Genomic DNA, 14,912 nt, shown 5'->3' with positions numbered 1-14,912 from the left:
TGCAGTGGCTTCTCTTGTTGCAGAGCACAGGCTCCAGGCACCTGGGCTTCAGTAGTTGCAGCACTTGGGCTTGGAAGTTGTAGCTCCAACCCTCGCTCTGGAGCGAGGGTTCAGTAGTTGTGGAGCATGGGCTTAGTTGCTCTGCAGCATGTGGAATCTTCTCAGACCAGGGATTGAACTCATGTCCCCTGCTTTGGGAGGCAGATTCTTATCCTCTCCGCCACCAGGGAAGTCCACTCCTGCCCTTTTTAAATGTGCAGGAGACAGGGGTGGGGGAATGGCTTTGAATGGAACACACTCCCTGCCATCCCTCGGCGCATGAGGCAAGGCTGTCATTTCCTGAGGTTCCACGGTATCCTCCACCTGGTTCTCGGCACTTGAAAAGGTGTCATATCTAACCCTCACAACCTCCTGGGGAACAGGCTGTTAGTGGACAAGAATCGTCCATTTTTAAGACGAAGAAACTGAGGGACTTCACTCCTGGTCCAGTGGCTAAGACTCTGAGCTCCCATTGCAGGGGCCCCAAGTTCAATCCCTGGTCAGGGAACTGGATCCCACATGCTGCAACTAAGCGTTCACAGGCCACAACTAAAGATCCTGCATGCCTCAATGAAGATGGAACGTACCACATGCCTCAGCTAAGACCCGGCACAGCCAAATAAGTAAATATTAAAAAAAACACCTACAAACCTACACGTGCAAGGGCTTTGAGGGCTATAAAGGGTGGTGTTTGGAGCTGCATTTTAGCTTGAACCAGAGCAGAACCACTTGTAAGGTGGGAATGAAAATGGAAGGGTCAGTGGGACCTTGCTTGGCCACACTGAGTTTGGACCTTATCTATTTCCCCGAATATATTAAAGAACAAACTAATGAACAAAGGATTGCTGGGAGTTCTATACTCTCTATACTCTGTTCCTAAAGGATCAAGTGGTTCCAATGTTTGTGTCCAAATAGGCACCCCCTGGAGAGCATCACCCTTTGGCCCTGGGCCTGGATGGGGGAGGCCTTATTTAGCCTGGCCTGGCTCCACAGAGCTTTCCTTGGGAATATCTATGTAGGGCAAGAAGGCAGCCCAGCTGCCACTGTCCGTCTGCCTTCCTTGGTGTCCAGCCCCCTCTCCCTGGCCCCAGCCCCTGTGTTTAGTCATCATCGTGCTCTTTCTGTTACTTGATGAGAGTCCATGAATGTTGCCCATCCCAACACCCTGGTGGACCCCGTGGATTCTCAGGGTGGTCTCCCTTCGGATTTGACTTGATCCACCCACCCCTTCACTCTCTAGGAGGCCAGCTGAACTCCTCCAGACTTCTTCCCCGAGCTCCAGCAAAGGGCCAGTTGTCCCTGCATTTACTTAGTGAAACCTCCCCTGGTCCCCTCCCCCGCTAAAAAAGTGAATCCCCAAACCTCCTTTCCTGGACAAGGTAAGCTTGAGAGAAGAATCTACTTTCAATGTTTATTTCTGTTCCAAGTGCACACCCCGTTTCCTGGACCCCTCTATTCATTTTTCCCTCCAGACAGGTCCCTGGAGGACCGTCTGCCCCAACTTCCTCTCAGTCAGAATGAATAAGAATCCCCAAAGTGACTATAGAGCTTTATGATTTACAAAGCTCCCTGGTAAAAAGGGGAATAACCATAGTTGCTTCCTCACAGGATGAGTACTGGGTGAGATCAGATGATTAAAACGCTTAGCAGAGGTTCAGTAACTGTGGCTGTCAATTTCCCCTCATCCTGTCTCGTCCCCCTCTGGTCTCTGATTCAAAGACAAAACACTCCACTTGCAAAGCACTGACTTTAAGTAGTTGGCACAAGCCCAGTGACTTAAACCCAAGCTCCTGTTTACCATGGTTTCTCTGGGAGGAAGGTTATGACTGTCTTCATCTCACACACAAGGAAACTGAAGCTCAGAGTGGCATTGCCACATGCCCATGTATGCACAGCTTGTAGAGATAGGACTTGGATCTTGGGTTTTGAACGTCAAGGCTTGTGCTCTTCCATGCTACTATGCTGCCTCTCTTTCCTCTATCCTGATCTTCCTCACCCATCTTGGAGCAAGCGTGCTTCTTGGGGGTGGGGCGGGGGGGCTCACTAGGAGTGGCAGAGCAGGGCGGGTTCTCCTCACAAGAATCTAGGACGTCAAGCCCGCCACCTGCTCAGAGGCTTAAATTTCTCTGCAAGGGCCCTTGGCTAAATTAGGTAATGGGCTAGGACTCTGGGAGGGGGTGGCTCACTGACCCCAGGATCTGATTGGCCAGGGCATCAGTCCTGGGGAGCAGGGAGGTGGGAGGAGAGGGTGCCCCTACAAATCTGAGGGGCTAGAGCGGGCCAGGGCATCTTTGGGTGGTGGAGTACGGAGAAGGTGACCTAGAGTGGGAGCCCAGGTTGACCTGCAAAATGGTAAGCACCAGAAGGGACTTCCTCTCTGCCCTCACTGGAGCTCTTCTGGGCATCTTTCAGATCTGGGTTCTTGGTGGGGCAGTCACTTGGATGTTTGAAGATGGAATCTGAAGGCTCCTGGAACGCCGGTGTCTGGGAGGAAGGCTGGAAGAGGGCCTTGGACTTGTTTTGGAAGGGGAGGGCTGTGAGGACGTTCCAGGGGCCCATCCTCCAGGCTTGCTGGTTCCCTGAGATCTTCTGAGGCTTCTAGCAGTGTGGATCAGGGGATTGTGAGTGGGCCTTAGCTTGTCTCCCTCGTGGTGGAGAGGGGGTTATCCAGCAAGGCAGTGAGTGGTGGTGGGGGGATGGGCTGGAAGCCTTGCTAAAGCCCTCCTCTGGAAGACAGGAGGCCTGCTCAGGAGCAGGACCCCCAGAGCTCCAAGGGGCCAAAGATGACAGAGCAGGGTTAGAGAGATGTCAGCCTCCCTGAGAGGGGCTGGGATTTGAGGCTGTGCTTCTCCTCCAAAAGCCCTCCCCACTTCTCTTCAAGGAGTAACTGGACCCGCAGGGCAGCTGCTGTTGCCCATGCCTTACTAAAAATAGTCTGCCCTTCTGGCTCAGGACTGGGGAGGGGGAGGGGAGGAGGGAGACAGGGAGGACAGGCAGCTGCCAGCCAGCCAAAGGACTCCTAGGATGCTTCAGCACTCCCTCACCACCAGCCTCAGTCCAAAGCCCCAGCTGGGTGTCTGGGCTTGGATGTGACCGGAACTCTCCAGAGCCATCTGTCACCCCCACAAGGCCCACATCCCACTCTGCCCAGCACCGAGTGGTATTTACTCCGATGACTGAGTCGTCTGAAGGAAGCTTACACCCTCTGTCTCTGCAAGTTCTGAGGGAGGGAATGTGCCTGATTCCTTGGTGGTACCAGTGCCTGGTCTATGGCCTGACCCTTGGTCAGTAATCAGTAACTTTCTGTCACATTATTATTTGTGTGACCGCAAACATTTATTGAGCACCTATTAAAGTACCGGGCTTCCCTGGTGGCTCAGAAGTTAAAGTGTCTGCCTGCAATGCGGGAGATCCGGATTCGATCCCTGGGTTGAGAAGATCCCCTGGAGAAGGAAATGGCAACCCACTCCAGTGTTCTTGCTTGGAGAATCCCATGGAGAGAGGAGCATGGTAGGCTACAGTCCATGGGGCCGCAAAGAGTAGGACACGACTGAGTGACTTCACTATTAAAGTACCAAGTGTGATGAGCAGGTAGGGGAAACTGGAAAACCATGCTGGAATCGTGCTGGCACTTTACAAAGCCTTCTTTCTCACTGGGCTGATTCCAGCTGATCCCGGAAAAGCGGCTGAGAAGAGATGAGGGAATGAGGTACATTTAATGACTCGCGGAAGGTCATGGGGATGGAGGTCCTGACTTGATCTCCGATAGACAAGCGAGACATAATCCCCAGTTCTTCAAAAGTGGAGCTGGGTGCTGTGGGGGCATGCCCAGAGTGGGGCAACTGGAAGCTGTTGCTCTGCAGGGACTTAGGGGGCACGTACAGAAATGGGGGTGCAGGAGAACGGGGTGAAGGCAGGAATGTACTCCGGGCTGTCCTTTCGACTCTTTGATGGCCCGTGTCTTCTGCAGACGACGGACCAGCAGGCTGAGGCCCGGTCCTACCTCAGCGAGGAGATGATCGCTGGTGAGTGGGGGTGGGCGGGCTGGCTGCTGGGAGGCGGGGTGCCGGGGAACCTGGAGTCTGGGCAGGCGGGGAGACAGTATGTGGATGTGAGGCTGACAGTCTCGCCAGGCTCACTTCAGCCCTCTGCCCTCCTCGCCCTGGCAGAGTTCAAGGCCGCCTTTGACATGTTCGACGCGGACGGCGGCGGGGACATCAGCGTCAAGGAGCTGGGCACCGTGATGAGGATGCTGGGCCAGACACCCACCAAAGAGGAGCTGGACGCCATCATCGAGGAGGTGGATGAGGATGGTGAGCCGGCGGCCTTCGGGGGTGGGGGGCGTGGCAGCCAGGGCTCGGGCCCACTTACCACCCGCTCTCCTCAGGCAGCGGCACCATCGACTTCGAGGAGTTCTTGGTCATGATGGTGCGCCAGATGAAAGAGGACGCCAAGGGCAAGACCGAGGAGGAGCTGGCTGAGTGTTTCCGCATCTTCGACAGGTGCGTCGGAGGCCCGGGGGGCAGCCAAGGCGCGGAGCAGTCTGAATATGGCCCGCAGGGCCGGAAGGTTCTGGGGGGCGGGGGGGCGGATGGGGGTGCAGGCGGGGGGCGTGGCGCGGGCGGATCGCACCTGCGGGCCCTGAGCGCCCCCCTCCCCGCCCCGGCCCTACACTCCCGCAGGAACGCGGACGGCTACATCGACGCCGAGGAGCTGGCGGAGATTTTCCGAGCCTCCGGGGAGCACGTGACAGACGAGGAGCTCGAATCCCTGATGAAGGACGGGGACAAGAACAACGACGGCCGCATTGACTTCGACGGTGAGGGTCTGGGGCGCGCGGGGACCGGGGCCCGCGGACGGGAGCGTCCTCCGCCTTGAGGGCGGGGCGGGGCCAGGTTTTTCCCCGCCTCCCGCGGGCTGGTTTTGGGCAATGTATCGGCTAACAGCCCGGGCCGCGTCTAAGAGGCAGGTCCCCCGCCCCACCCCGGGACCCGGCCTAGTCCGCCGCGGGGAGACTCGTGAGCGCCCCACCGTATCCTTTCCCGCAGAGTTCCTGAAGATGATGGAGGGCGTGCAGTAAGAAGTCGGCCCTTGCAGCCATCGACACCGCGCGGCCCTCGGGCGTGGGCGGCGCCGCCCCCCGAGCCGCTTTCGTTCCCCCGCCCCGGGCGGGAGGCGCGGCCCCTTCTGGGGATGTGTCTGGAAGGAATAAAAGGAAACATTGCAAAGCGCGTGGCTTGAGTAGAGGGGAGGACCGGGACGGATCGTGTGTCCGGGGCCGCCTGGTTGGGCCACCGTCCAGGGCGCCGCAAGGCTGGAGCCGCCCGAGCGTCCTCCGGTCCGAGCGCAGCGGGACCCGGGAACCCGAGGTGGCGTTCCGTGCCCTCGGAAGTTTCGCGACTGAGCGTGCGTGACAGCTTAGCTGAGGGGCTGTGTGGCGCCTGGCGCTTCCAGGGTCCCCTCTGCTTCTAGAAGCAAATCCAGATTCCATCCCCTCCTTCTCACAGTTGCCCCTCCCCTCGACAGGCTTCGGCCTCTCTCTCTTGCTCTGGAGGTGGGGTGCACTTTAAGCCCTCGGGCCTTTGCACACGTTGTTCTCTCTCCTTGGACTCCCCTTCTTCCTCTTATTAAAGCCTTGGCAAATCCTTCAACTCAGCTCAGGTGCCATCTCCAAGATACCACGACCCAGCTCAGATACCATCGCGTCCTTCCTTGATCCGTGCGCTGACTGGCTGCACTCTGGCGACCAGAGCTCTTTTGGACACAACTCAATGATAGTGAGAGTCGGGCTGAAACTAATTAGGTGCGGTGGTAGTTTGGCTTTGGTAAAGCTAAGTCTGAATCCTCACTGCCGGTGACAAACCACTCTCTGCTCCCTATCCTAATCTGTAAAGTGGGGACAATGACAGTACATATCTTTGGCCTTCCCTGGTGGCTCAGCTGGTAGAGAATTCGCCTGCAATGTCAGAGATCTGGGTTTGATCCCTGGGTTGGGAAGATCCCCTGGAGAAGGAGAAGGCTACCCACTCCAATATTCTGGCCTGGAGAATTCTATGGATTGTACAGTCCATGGGGTCCCAAAGAATCGGACAGGACTGAGTGACTTTCACTTTCACAGCGTTGGAAGGACTAGTTAATGTGTACCAAGTGCTTAGAACAGAGGCTGGCACAGAGTCAGCATACAGTAAATCCTTTTAGTAATGTCGTTATCATCTTAAAACATTGAACTCTTATTCATCGCTCTAGCTCTCTCTCTCCAACTCCGTGTTTTCTTCTCCCCTTTCTGTCTCATTCATGTTTCCTGGATGGTATTTCCAACCAGGAACAGTGCTGGAGGTTAGTTATCATCCCTATGAGTGCCTACTGTGTGCTGTTCATTGTCTCATTTATCCACACAACCCCAGGGACAGATGCCCTTATTTCCATTTTACAGTTGAGGAAACTAACACCGAGTGGAATGACGTACCCAGACATATCAGTTCAGTTCAGTTGCTCAGTCATGCCCAACTCTTTGCAACCCCATGGACTGCAGCATGCCAGGCTTCCATGTCCATCACCAGCTCCTGGAGCTTGCTCAGACTCATGTCCATTGAGCTGGTGATGCCATCCAACCATCTTACCCAGACATATAGATGATAACTTAGATCAGAGGTCCCCAATCCCCAGTACCGGGTACGGTACCAGTCCATGGCCTATTAGGAAGTGGGCCACACAGCAGGAGGTGAGAGGTGAGTTAGTGAGTGAGGATTGAAACTTCATCTGTATTCATAGCCATTCCCCATCGCTCACATTACCTCCTGAGCTTCATGTCCGGTAAGATCAGTGGCAGTATTGGATTCTCAAAGGAGTGCAAACCCTACTGTGAACTATGCATGTGAGGGATCTAGATTGCACAAGAATCTAATGCCTGATGATCTGATTCTGCATTATGGTGAGTTATATAATTATTTATCACAATGTAATAATAATAGAAATGTAGTGTGCTTGAATCATCCTGAAACCATCCCCCCACCTACCACTCTGGTTGGTGGATAATTGTCTTCCATGAAATTGGTCCCTGGTGCCCAAAAGGCTGGGGACCACTGACCGAGACGATATGGCTGTGGGGTGGAAACAGGAGTAAGACTAGCAGTTGACAGTTCTTTCTGGGCGTCCTGAGTGCTTCAAACTGGCTCTGCTGTAAATTGATAAATCTCCCTCCTCCATCTTGTCTTGTGGTGCCTTTCTCAGGGATGAGACCCAAGTCAGAAATTCTGAAACTCGTTTCCCACCTCTAATTTACTTACTGGGCCCTGCCACTTTGTCTCCCTACCACTTCATCCCTCCTCCCCAAGCCCACTGAGCGTCATAACTCAGGTCACCACCATTGCTTACCAGGCTATTGATAACAGTAGCAAACTTCCTTCCAGCCACTCACTCCCTAGACAGACGGTGGCCAGAAGGATCTTCCCAAAACCAAATCTGATCATGTCACTGCCCTGCTCAAGGCTTCATGAACTGCCTATTACCTCCCACACGGCCCAATTCCCTTCTCCAAAGAGCCTTCTTTGACCCTCCCCATCTTTGTTAGGTGCCTCACTCACCTCTGAGTGCTCATAGCAACATGTGAGCCTAGCGCTGTTTTTTTTTTTTTTTTGCCACACCACGTGGCTTATCTCAGTTCCCTGACTGGGGACTGAACCCAAGCCCTGTCAGTGGAAGCCTGGAATCCTAACCACTAGACTGCCAGGGATCTCCCACATCCGGCTTTTATTTAGTGCTTTTTATGTGTCAGGCACTATTCTGAGGCACTGTTCTATCCTATGAGGTAGCTACTAATATTTCCATTTTACAGAGAGGTTTGCTCTAAGTTCCCAAGTGTGTACAAGTAATATGGGAGTGGATCAGGAATTCTAACACAGTTCTACTTTAACCACCACTTATTCCTGCTATTGACATGCCTTCGCTTGTGTATGTGTTCAGTCGCTTGGTTGTGTTTGACTCTTTGTGACCCCGTGGACTGTAGCCTGCCAGGCTCCTCCGTCCATTTGATTTCCCAGGCAAGGATACTGGAGTGGGTTGCTGTTTCCTTCTCCAGGGGATCTTCCCATTCCAGGGATTGGCAGGCGGAGGCTTTACCACTGAGCCACCTCGGATGCCCCACTGATATGTCTATCTGTTCCCTAAACTTCACTCTCCTTGAGGACAGCACTGTGTCTTCTTCCCTGCCTTATCCCCAGCCCCCAACCTAGGGCCTTTACCTAGTAGGCACTCAACCGTTGTACTGAATGAATGAGAATGACAATCATCACAGGAGCCTAGCAGGCTACAGTCCATGGCTTCACAAGAATCGGGCATGACTTAGCGACTTAGCAACCACCACGACCACCTTCTCATACTTACTGAGCTAGAGTCCGAAACTGAAGTCAAACTGACTTACACGAAAAAGATTTGTTGACTCATGACACTGGGATGCCAAGGCGTGAAGTGGAGGCCAGAGTTTCAATGTCATCTCTCAGCTATTTGTTTCTGCTTGGCATTCTTTTTATTTGCAGCTGTCTCCACCAGCAGCCCAGACTGACTCCCTCCTCTTTTAGCAGCCCTAGTAGTAGTCAATAAAGCAATTTTACTTTCTTGGAGGGATTAGTTCTGAATGACAATGTGGAGTTGGGTCTCTGTGACTGACACTTGTAGGCCACGTGACCATCTGGGGGGATCAGACACCATGATCTAGCAAAGTACATAAGGAGGCTTCCTAAGGCAGGCAAAGACTTATCCACCTTGGTCAGCACTTAAGAACCAATTTAGTGTCAGATTCTGAGCGCTGCTCTTCTCAGACATCTCCTGGCCTGGTGACTTTTTTTTTTTTTTTTAATTTTATTTATTTCTGGCTGCACTGGGTCTTATTTGCAGCAAGCGGGGTTACTCTTAGTTGCAATGCTTGGGGTTCTTACTGCAGTGGCTTCTCTTTTTGCAGGGCATGGCCTCTAGGGCATGCGTGGGCTCAGGGGTTGTGGCTGGTGGACTCTATAGAGTGTAGGCTCAGTAGTTGTGGCATATGAGCTCAGTTGCCTTGTAGCATATGGGATCTTCCTGGACCAGGAGTTGAACCTGTGTCCCTTGCATTGGCAGACAGATTCTGAACCACTGGGCCACCAGGGAAGCCTGGTCTGGTGATTTTCAATTTGACAGCATCAGAATCATCTGGACAGATTACTGGGGCCAAGAACTTGCATTTCTAGCCAGATCCAGGTGACACGTGGAAGGAGCACACCTTGAGAAGACAGCTCTGTACCTTTAACTAGACAACAGCAGTGATACCACCTGGGAGCCAATTGGAACTGCAGAGCGTCAGGCCCCACCCAGACGGACGGAATCAAAATTTGTATTTGAATAAAATCCCAGGAAGGTTTATATGCACAGCAGATTGAACAACTTGAGTCTAAGCTCCAAGGAGAGAGCCAACAGCACAATTTGAGATGAAGAAATTGATCAGAGGACATTTAAGTTCCAACCGCAGTTCTTTCCACATGTGACAGCTTGGTCGGGGCACAGGGATGTGGGCTAGCTGGATTAAGAGAAAAAGGTGGGTGAGAACCTTCCTGATGGTCTCCCTGCTATCTCCTCCTCCTGCCCTACCCCAGGCCTGCACAAGCAGCTGCAGACAGTTGACCAGGCTAGGCGAGCAGGGCAACACTCGGGCCTTGTTGGAGTGCACCTAAGCTTCTCATGGAGATCTTCCTGCAGGACCTGGGCAGGGCATAGCACCTCGGCCTGCTGGGACCCAGCTGGTCAACACGGGGGTTTCCTTCCAGGGGCCCAAAGGCCTATGGTGGGTCAGTGGAAAGATGGCCCAGGGGGCTGGGGCTCTGGACCAGTGGTGCAGCAGCAGAGGAAATGCTGGGAGATGGAGCAGGTGAATGTGCCCAGTGGAGATGGAACCATCAGTGGAGGACCTGGGCCAGGGGTGACTTATGACCTTCATCCAGAAAACTTCCCCTGGCTGTCTCCCCAGACCCTGGGCCGGCTGTAGTGTTACCTGAATGTCATCTTGCTCCTTCTTCAGGGTCAAAAAATCTACTGTCCTAAAGTGGGTAGCTGGTCCTCCTCCCAGCCCTCTCTAACACACACACACACACACACACACACACACACACACACACTGTATCGCTCCATTTCAGTCTTAAGATCTGGCTCAGCTTCATCTGCAACACAACTGGGACAACACCTGTGTTCCTGGTCTGTGTCACCACTCCATAAGATCAGCATTTTGCTTTTCTTTAAATTAGTATTTATTTATTGCCACGCTGTGTGGCTTCTGGGATCTCAGTTCCCAGGGGTTGAACCCGGGCTGCAGCAGTGAAAGCATTGACTCCTCACCACTAGACCCCCAGGGAACTCCCAGAAACTAGCATTTTGTGACACCTGTTTTATAGATGAGGAAACAGATGCAGAATCATAAAATAACTCAGGTTACAAGGGAGGGAATCCTGTCACTTCCTTGCTCAGCCCTACAGCCTATCAGCTGTTTCTACTCCCTGGGCTGTGGAGCAGAGAACCCAAATCCTAAACCTGATCTCTGCCGACCCTGGGCACTTCCAACCCTTGGGTAATGACAAAACAGCAACTTGCTATAAAAACCCCAAAATGTATTTATTTAATATATTTATCACAAGGGTTTAACCACACTTAATTTAAAAAACAGAAACAAAACAAAAATGACACCACAGATAAGACAGAGTCCTGTACAGAAATTGAGGCATGGACAGAGTGCCTAAGGAAAAACAGAAAAACAAAAGAACACAGGGAGAGCTGGACATCCCAGGTCAGGGGTCTTGGCTGGAGACCTGCTTTGAGTAGGTTTCTTGCAGGTACTTCTTAAAGGCTGGAAGAGAACAGGCGGGTCTTGGTGACTGATGGGGGCAGGGGATAAGGTGGGCAAGAGAGCGGCAAGAATACACACGTGGGAGGACTTTGGGGAGCTCGGAGGGGTTTCCCAGCACAACAGCTTAACCCTCTGCTGGCCACTCAGACAGGTCTCCTGGATGGGTTCTGCTTCTAGGGGGTAGCTCTGCTCTCAGGGACAGGGGAGGCGCCTAGCGGCCCTGAGAGAGCAAGTCATTTGCACAAAGCTTTGTCTTCTACTTAAAATCTCCCCAAGGTCCATTAATGTGGAATGGGTTAGTTTTTCTGATTTTATAGCAAACAAGAGAACCGGACACATCAAGGAAGAGGTGGAAGTGGGTTACCGTCTTCCCCTCCTCCCCGGCCCCCTTAAGCCATCAGGACACATTCCCAAGTCACTGGATTCCTCCTGTTGTTTGAAGGAGCTTCTGAAGGTTGGGGAGGGATGGTCTGGTGCCCTCAGGATGAAGGACCTACCTGTGGGGTTTTTCCAGAGCTCGGCAGCATGTGTGTTCAAAGGGCTATCAATGTTGGGCTCTGCAGGTGGAGGAAAAGAAGGGTCAGGTGTGGATAGGAGAGGCGGCCCGGGGGGAGTCCTGACAGGTCCCCAGGTTCTGGGGGAGGGGCCGGGCGTGACAGTCACCTCCGAGCAGACTCTGGATGGAGAGCAGGATGGTCCTGACGTCATACAGGGCGGACCACTTGTCTTTCAGGATGTCCAGACAGATGTTACCCTGGGTGTCCACATTGGGATGGTAGCAGGGTGTGAGGAACTTCACCGTGGGCGCGTTGTAAGGGTAGCCACTGGGGAACTCCAGGGACAGTTTATACCTCAGGTCTTCATATACCTGGAGAAAGAGATTCGCGGATTAACCCTCCTGCCCCGAGCCTCAGTTCCCAGCCCAAGCTCCACATAAAGGACTTGCCAGGACCCCTGAGTTCATCAGGACTCAACAGAAGATGAAGCATGAAACTGGTCTGGTGCGTTCTCTTGTATCTGGTGGGGTCCTCAGTGATCCTTTGGTCTAAGGCCCACGAGCCTTAGTGTGCTCAGTTGTCTCTGCTGTCTGGTCCTCTGTACGCGTCTCAGATGGACAGCGCTGCCTTAAACCCAGCCTCTCACTGTACTCAGGGTGACCAGGGTCACAAGCTCAGGGCACCACAGCAGACACAGAGGAGTGTCCTGCCGGGCAAGAGACGTGAAGCAGACCTGGCACTTGGATTTCACCTCCCACTTCTACCCAGACTCAGCTTAGTCACACTCACCTCTCCCAACCCTGCACTTACTGTGCCAGCGGCTCCATGGATGGTCCCCACCCATTTGAAGAGGTTGTCGGATTCAGGGAAGGCAGAAATTCCTTTATCGCCAGACATCTGGGGAGGAAACAACACATGCTGGGCTGGAAGAGTTCGCTCCTGGGGGGCCAGTCGGTGAACCCGTTCCTCTTAACCTCACATTCTGATCCAAAATAAAGCAACTGGGCCAAACCGATATGCTTTCCTGAGGGGAGTACTGGGATTGTGGAGGTTCATTGCCAGGCTAAGAAAGGAGATGCTGTGTAGGGAAGCAGAAGGCAGCTCTGGACCTTTAATGCTGGCTGTAGGAATTCAGTTCAACATGCTATTTTTTTTTGGCTGTTCTTTGGCTTGTGGGATCTTCATTCCCTGACCAGGGATGGAACCTGGCCCAAGGCAGTAAAAGCGTTGAGTCCACTGGACCACCAGGGAATTCCCTCAACATGCTATTGAGTGCTGGTTATATATGAAGCCCAGAAACTATTCGCAGACTGGGAAGAGGAACAATATGGTCATTGAAGGATGTGAGTTGAGTATCTAGGGTTAATGTAGAAAACATAGTCCAGGAAGGAAGCATTCCAAAGTATGACAGGATTAGAAATATTAAGAAGGATGGAGAGACGGGTGTGGATAAACCTGAGGGCTTCCCTGGTGGCTCAGGGGATAAAGAATCTGCCCGCAATGCGGGAAGATCCCCTGGAGAAGGGAATGGCTACCCACTCCGGTATTCTTGCCTGGAGAGTTCCCTCAACAGAGGAGACTACCAGGCTACAGTTCATGGGGTTGCAGAGTCGGACACCACTGAGCTACTAACATTTTCCCTTTTTTCAAACCTTAGGGCAGGGAAGTAGGGCCAGCCAGGACAAGGAGAGGCCTTGTATAAAAGCTGTATTTTAGGTATAACTTCACTGTGGGGGGGATGGTACTGGGGAGTAGAGATTGTGGGAGAAAAGGCGTGTAGGTGGGGTGGATTCACTTCTTTCCAAAAGAGAGAAAGGTGGACTCATCTTTTTACCCCCACGACTACCAAAGAGCCTGATGTAGGAAAGGAAGCCACTGATAAGTGACTAGGAGGTGGAAGGGTAGACCAATTGGTTGGGGATCTGGGCACCAGTCACTCACCATGAGAGTCATCAGCTCCTGTTGTAGCCTGCAAAAAGAGTACTTGGAGTTACCTAGGAGTCTGGATGGGCCAGGACTCCAGGTATCTTCTCCCACCCCAGTCTCTCTGGAGCAGCTGTCACGGAGGCTTTCCTCTACCCTGAAGTCGGACTCACCTGGGTAACAGTCACCTCCATTTCCATAGGAGGGTCCTAGTGAGCCCTCACCCTCCCTAATTCGAGGATCTCGAAGGACGGATCTGGCTTACTCTTAACCCCATCTGCTTCTCTGGCGTCTCTCTCCGGATCTCAATTTCCCCCCTTCTTCCTCCCCCACCCCGCTCCTCCGCCACCCTCCGGCCTAGCCACCGAGGGTCGCCGGAGTATCTTCATCTCGGCTCACTGACAGAGGATCCTGGCAGTGATCCTACCCCTTTCGTCCTCTTTCGGGAGTGTCTCTTAAGAGCAGGAGAGCTTCTGGCGTGTCTCTCTAACTCCCGTATCTCACCCGTTCCAGGAGGAGGTGGGGGTCCTGGAAGTCTTCCCTCTTGGCCCCAAATGCCCAGGGCGTGCCAGGCTCGGCGGGTGTTACCTCCACACCACTCACCTCTTGCCCACAGGGCCCCGGGCAGCACCCCCGCTGGGCTCGGCTCCTTTACGGGCGGCGGCGACGCTGGCGGCGACTGGGTCGCGGTTCTGGGAAGCCATCCGGGCGGCGATGAGACGGAGAAAAGCGGTACGCGGAGCTCACAGTTCCAACTGCAGGGCTGCGGGCCCGCCCGCCCGCGTTTGAATTGTAACCCTCCGGCAGCGTTAACCAATCAGTGGCTCGCTTGGGTTTGATCCAGCCAATGGGGCACTCCAGAGTGCTATGTCATCGCGCAACCGCTAGACCCTCTACCAGCGTACCACTATTGGGCGACGGAATCGGGCTTCTCACTGGCGATTGGCAGAAGAGGCTGTCATTGATTAACGAACCTGTAATAGATTGGTCGCCTTTGGAAAACGCCAACCATTAAAGGGCCTAGAAGCCGTCCACGTGGGATGAATCCCTTTAGGTCAAACGCTTGGCTACAGTCGGCAACACCCTGCACGTCCTTACCGAGAGTCTCCAATCTTGTGATGTGTGCGTGTGCTCAGTCCTAACTCTGCGACCCCACGGACTGTAGCCTGCCAGGCTCCTTTGTCCATGGAACTTTCTAAGCAATACTGGAGTATGTTTCCATTTCCTACTCCTGGGGATTTTCCCAATCCAGGGATCAAACCAGTGTCTCTTGCTGTCTACTGCATTGGCAGGCGGATTCTTTACCAGTATGCCACCTGGGAAGCCACACTCGTCCCTCAAACCGGAAACCCCAGCTCCTCCACCTGTTATTAATGTCCTAGGCACTTTGGTTGGGGCCTTAGGTGTCTGAACACGCAGGTGAGGGAAAAAACTAGAAGCTGATGGTTAGAGCCAGAGTCCTGATTGGAAAACAGCTTCACTGGCTGCTTCTCCAAGTTTGCTGCATTACCCTGGGCACAAAATTTAGAGTTTTAACCTATAAAACGGGGGTAATAAAAGCCACCTTACATTTTTTTTTCTGATTTGTC

The 14,912-nt window shown here is 53.3% G+C and overlaps 2 protein-coding genes across 5 annotated transcripts; one reads left to right on the top strand and one right to left on the bottom strand.

Annotated features, from left to right (window-relative positions):
• The first annotated feature begins 2,342 nt into the window (after positions 1 to 2,342).
• Positions 2,343 to 5,267, top strand: TNNC2 (troponin C2, fast skeletal type). Its single transcript, NM_001076373.1, has 6 exons — positions 2,343 to 2,391; positions 4,010 to 4,064; positions 4,209 to 4,352; positions 4,427 to 4,541; positions 4,722 to 4,858; positions 5,088 to 5,267. Exons 1-6 carry the CDS (start codon positions 2,389 to 2,391, stop codon positions 5,117 to 5,119), a joined length of 486 nt encoding a protein of 161 aa, NP_001069841.1. The 5' UTR covers positions 2,343 to 2,388; the 3' UTR covers positions 5,120 to 5,267.
• Positions 5,268 to 9,387: 4,120 nt separating this feature from the next.
• On the bottom strand, positions 9,388 to 14,096 carry UBE2C (ubiquitin conjugating enzyme E2 C). Of its 4 annotated transcripts, none has more exons than XM_010811411.4 (6): positions 13,927 to 14,096; positions 13,342 to 13,369; positions 12,190 to 12,297; positions 11,567 to 11,771; positions 11,401 to 11,460; positions 9,388 to 9,586 (listed from the first exon to the last, which is right to left on the bottom strand). In XM_010811411.4, the coding sequence occupies exons 1-6, from the start codon at positions 14,025 to 14,027 to the stop codon at positions 9,522 to 9,524; spliced, it is 567 nt and encodes a 188-aa protein (XP_010809713.1). In that variant the 5' UTR covers positions 14,028 to 14,096; the 3' UTR covers positions 9,388 to 9,521. The 4 variants fall into 4 exon arrangements, with proteins under 4 accessions (XP_010809713.1, XP_005214651.1, XP_010809714.1 ...); XM_005214594.5 differs by having other exon boundaries at positions 12,211 to 12,297; XM_010811412.4 differs by lacking the exon at positions 9,388 to 9,586 and adding an exon at positions 10,647 to 10,903.
• Between the last annotated feature and the right edge of the window lie 816 nt (positions 14,097 to 14,912).

The sequence above is a fragment of the Bos taurus genome, chromosome 13 (genome assembly GCF_002263795.3).
Source record: "Bos taurus isolate L1 Dominette 01449 registration number 42190680 breed Hereford chromosome 13, ARS-UCD2.0, whole genome shotgun sequence".
Lineage (NCBI taxonomy): Eukaryota > Metazoa > Chordata > Mammalia > Artiodactyla > Bovidae > Bos > Bos taurus.
The sequence above is the reverse complement of the archived record's forward strand: the minus strand, read 5'-3'. Positions and strand labels throughout refer to the sequence as shown.